This window comes from Phoca vitulina, unplaced genomic scaffold, assembly GCF_004348235.1.
Source record: "Phoca vitulina isolate PV1807 unplaced genomic scaffold, GSC_HSeal_1.0 scaffold36, whole genome shotgun sequence".
Lineage (NCBI taxonomy): Eukaryota > Metazoa > Chordata > Mammalia > Carnivora > Phocidae > Phoca > Phoca vitulina.
Window position 1 is genome coordinate 10,959,096 of NW_022589739.1, and position 4,649 is coordinate 10,963,744.

A 4,649-nucleotide genomic window follows, 5' to 3' on the forward strand; every position below is an offset into this window, starting at 1 on the left:
TCCACCTCTGTTACTTATCTATCTGAGTGGTTCAGCTCCCTCCCATGGGGTCGGATGGAATGTTCAAAATTTCAGATCCCAAAGTCTTCACAGTCACACAGAGGATACCAGAATACTTCAGGCACACTGTCTCATGCTTATACTTCCACATATACAAACATTCACAAATATACATCCAACCAGACATATGGGTTCTTACTCATTTGTACAATATTTCCATCTACGTAAACATAAATACACATTTTAACATATCCACTAAGGGAAAATTATCTGCTGCCCAAATATAGATCAAGCACCATCCCCCAAAACTGCGTGGAACTGAGAATCTGTTTTAGTTGCCTAAACCCGTCCTGTTAGGAATTTCACTACGAATCACCTCCACCATCACCTCTTGATCTACAGACTTCTGTCCCACTAATGCTATGACACAAAGGTGGGCACTGAAGACTGGGCTAAGACATTGAATCAAATCTTTCTAAAAGTTCTGCTAAAATGACATGTAGAAAAGACCAAGTGATAGCTGAATAAAAAATATTTTGCGAGGAAGGGCTCACTCACCTTTAATTTGAAATGCCCCTCAGGGAGCCTCCCCAGCTAGCCTTGCTCCTGCTTTTAGGATCGAGGAAATCAATCTCCACATGGGAGCACTCTCAGTTAAGTCCAGTATCACTAAACCTAGAGCCAAAGAAAACCATGACCTCCCTTTCCACTTGTGAACTTTGTCCTTGCTCCCTTTTCCTTTGTAAGGCCTCATTTTTTTGAGATCTCTAACAAAAGTAATAAGATCCTTCTTACAGGAGAGATTCCATTCTTACAGGTATGCAGTTTTATCTATGGCTTCAGCAAACTCGACTTTCAATATAACAAGCCTGCAATCCCAACAGGGACACACATACAGCACCACAGACAAGCACACATCTCACATAAACAATGTGGTCTTTTTGTTTTTTAAGATTTTTAAAATTTTTTAAATTTGTTTGACAGAGAGAGAGCAGGAGAGTAGAAGCAGGGGGAGCAGCGGGCAGAGGGAGAGGGAGAAGCAGACTCCCCTCTGAGCAGGGGCTCAATCCCAGGACCCTGAGATCATGACCTGAGCCAAAGGCAGAGGTTGAACTGACTGAGCCACCCAGGCACCACCCCTCACCTTTTTTTTTAATAGTTCCATCCTGAGAACTTTGTCTTCTATTTTCTGGAAAATGACCTTATTTTATTTTATTATGGAGATCTGGTGACCCCACCCCTACGCCCACCTCCACACATACACTTATACAAATATGTCTCCCTTCCCTAGCTGGTCCTGGCAGAGACTGTGAGACTAGAGTTGACATCACAATATCCCTTTTTTGAAGAGGTTATGGTATTGGTGGGTGGGGCAGAAGGGAGGGGCAGCCCTGGGTGGAGTCATCTTTACTTAGCCCACCTAGTACCAAGTATGAATCAGTAGCCACGACAGGCCTCAGCTGGGCCACATCTGGAGAACTGGGGTGGGGGGTATAACATCACAAAATACCTGACCCCAGCTGGTCACTCATCCCTTTCTGGGCACCAGGGAAACTAGCCTTTGGTCTAAGAACACGACACCTGAGACAAAGGCCAGCAGAAATATTTGTCTGCCCTCACCCTTCTGCCCCGGCTTCCACCTGCTCAACATCTGCCCTCCCACTGAGGTCCATGCCGCATGTCATCTCTTGAAAACCCAGGATGGCTCAGAGTGGGCGTCCTTCAGGTTTGCCTGCAGACAAGAACATCTCCTCAAGTGTCACCCGAGTGATAGTGAAGACAGCAGGCAAGCAGGAAGACTTTATGATAGCTGATGACACCTCAGTGAGGCAGTTCAAGGAGAAGCTATCTGCTCACTTTAAGTGCCAGATGGACCAACTCGTGCTTGTCTTCATGGGCCGCCTTCTCAAAGATCATGACACACTGAGCCAAAGGGGCATCCTAGATGGTCACACCATTCACTTGGTCATCAAGTCCAAATGCAGCTCCAGATCCCTAGCCCATTCCTCCCGGAAACTGCTGACCAAAGAGCCCTGCCACTGGGACAGAAACACTGAAGGTAACAGCAATGGGGTATACCAACCTGCTGGTGTGAGTCACACCCCAGTGGAATCAGCCCTTCTTGTGGAGCCTGATGCATCCAAAATGCATACCCAGGATCTGGAAGTGGGTAGTCTAGAGTATATAGCACAGATGCTACAGAATCCTAGTATCCAGCAGCTTCTGTCTAACACAGACCTCATGAGACAGTTCATCTCAGAACACCCAGACATACAACAACTAATGCAGCAGAACCCAGAAGTCTCCCACATCCTTGACAGTTCTGAGATCCTATGGCAGACTCTGGAGCTGGCCAGAAACCTTGCCATTATTCAAGAGCTAATGCAGATCCAGCAACCTGAACAGAATCTTGAGCATCCACTGAACCCACAGTCATACTCAGGCTTAGAGACAATGCCAGGTGGGGACAATGTCCTGGGTCAGAGTTATGTTGATTACAATGACCAAATGCTCAACAGCTCACAAGATCCCTTTGGGGGCAACCCTTTCACAGCTCTCCTGGAAGGACAAGTTTTGGAACAAGTTCAATCCTCACCTCCATCTCCAACACCACCCCAGGAACGACGGGACCAGCTCCCACAGCTCCCTACAACCCGAGTCATCTATACTAGTTCTTGTGGTTTATCCTCTATCACCTCAGCCAGTGTTACCCCCAACAGGGTGAACCATACTCCCAGTGCCTATGCTACCACTATCTCCACCAAGAGCCGGAGTCATACCTGTCCCATTCAGCAGCCGGCTGGGGTACCAGCCTTACCTAGCATAGAGCTCACCCAGCAGCCCCAGGCAGAAGACAAAGATGCCACCATCTCTCTAGATAGCTCTGACCAGAAATTAGAGGATGACCTCCAGCCTTCAGATGAGCAGACCAGCTCCCAGATCACAGGAAGCATGATGCAGTTGCTTTTGAATAACCCGTACTTGGCAGCCCAGATGATGTTGTTCATAAGTATGCCCCAGCTGAGTGAACAGTGTAGGCAGCAGCTGTCCACATTCCTGCAGCAGACACAGCTTTCCGACATGCTTATATCCCTAGCCAACCCTAAAGCATCACAAGCAATATTGCAGATTGAGCAGGGTCTGCAGCTGTTGGCCACAGAGGCTCCTGTTCTTCTACCCTGGGTTGCACCTTACCTGTGGGGCCTGGGTTGGCTTCCTGCACCCAGCTGCAGCTACCCTGACACAGTGCCCTGGGCCTGGGATGTGCCAGATATTGTTGAACCCAAACATCCTGAATGCTGCCACAAATCTGGAACAGTCCAGCAGAGGCTACAGTCCTTAGCTGGAGACCCTTCCCGCCTTCCACAAGCCCCTGAGATTCGTTTCAGTCAACAGATGGAATCTCTCCAGGCCATGGGATTTGGGAACCATCATGCCAATCTGGAGGCACTCATTGCTACTGAGGGGGACACCAGTGCTGCTATTTGCAAACTCAAGAGATCCCAAGGATTCTAACCACCATGCCTACTTATTTGCTTGTTACCTGCTACTGACCCATTTGACCACATCATCTGCCTCTTCCACCTCTTCTGATGCTTCCATCCAGGAGAAGTCCTGGAACAGGAGAAACCAAACAATGCTTTCTCCACTGAATAATAGACCATTGGCCATGGGTAGAAGATCTGTCAATAAAATGGCTACTCCCACACGCCCCCATCTGAGGTTTGGCTTTGTTTCTTTTGCAAAAAAGGGAACTATCTGTGTTTGATGTGATATCCCTGTCTCACCTACAGTACATACACGAGTGTACACACATGCCACATGCATATATTAACATAGAGATAGAGAATCATAGTTTTTTTATCTTTTGAGAATCATCGTTGCGTACATAGAACCCAAACTCAGATGTCATACCATGCTCACACACCCAAGGACATGTATATGCTTTGCACACATACACAAGGTCACATAGCCAAAGATTCATGTATACAGGCATATACATTCAACACATTGCACACTCAGCCAAGGGCATGCACAGCAACACACAAATACCTAAAGACACATACACACACCCATGTGTAGGGGAAGACAGTCATAATATACCCATACAAAAGGGAAAATTACGATAGATAGACACATATATGTAGTCATAAAGACTTCCTTAATTTCCCAAGTCCAAATTGTTCAAGTTTGAAAGTGGAAGAAGAATGTCCTGGTGGGCCAGAGTAGGAAAAGTCCACATTTCAGCCAGGTCTAGGTAGGTATTTATCCTCTTTAGGAATCTCTTACTAATTGCCATTGTTACAATCATAGGACTTTGCTGGACTGTTACTATTCCCTCTTTAGCACAGAGAGATACAGTTGCTTACCCTGACTGCCTTTCCTGTCACCAAAACTCAGGCGTCTGGGGGCATGGCACCTTCCAAGAATACAAGTCCTTCGGCATATCAAATGTCCGTAGCTTGTGTTCTCTGTAGTTAGTCAAGGCCCCATCTCTTCCTCTTCCTGCCTCCCCAGGAGTATCCCAGCCAATTGGTATGTAAACAATTACATAAGTCAAATATTGTTTTAGGCATTGAAGAAATATCAGTGACCAAATAAAGTCAAATAAGTCAAATAATTTCATAAGTCAAATATTGTTTTAGGCA

At 46.5% G+C, this 4,649-nt stretch overlaps 1 protein-coding gene across 1 annotated transcript; it reads left to right on the forward strand.

The window, feature by feature from the left end:
* Window positions 1-1,453: 1,453 nt before the first annotated feature.
* On the forward strand, window positions 1,454-3,716 carry UBQLNL (ubiquilin like). The gene has a single exon (XM_032426892.1). It carries the CDS (start codon window positions 1,702-1,704, stop codon window positions 3,514-3,516), a length of 1,815 nt encoding a protein of 604 aa, XP_032282783.1. The 5' UTR covers window positions 1,454-1,701; the 3' UTR covers window positions 3,517-3,716.
* The last annotated feature ends 933 nt before the right edge of the window (window positions 3,717-4,649 follow it).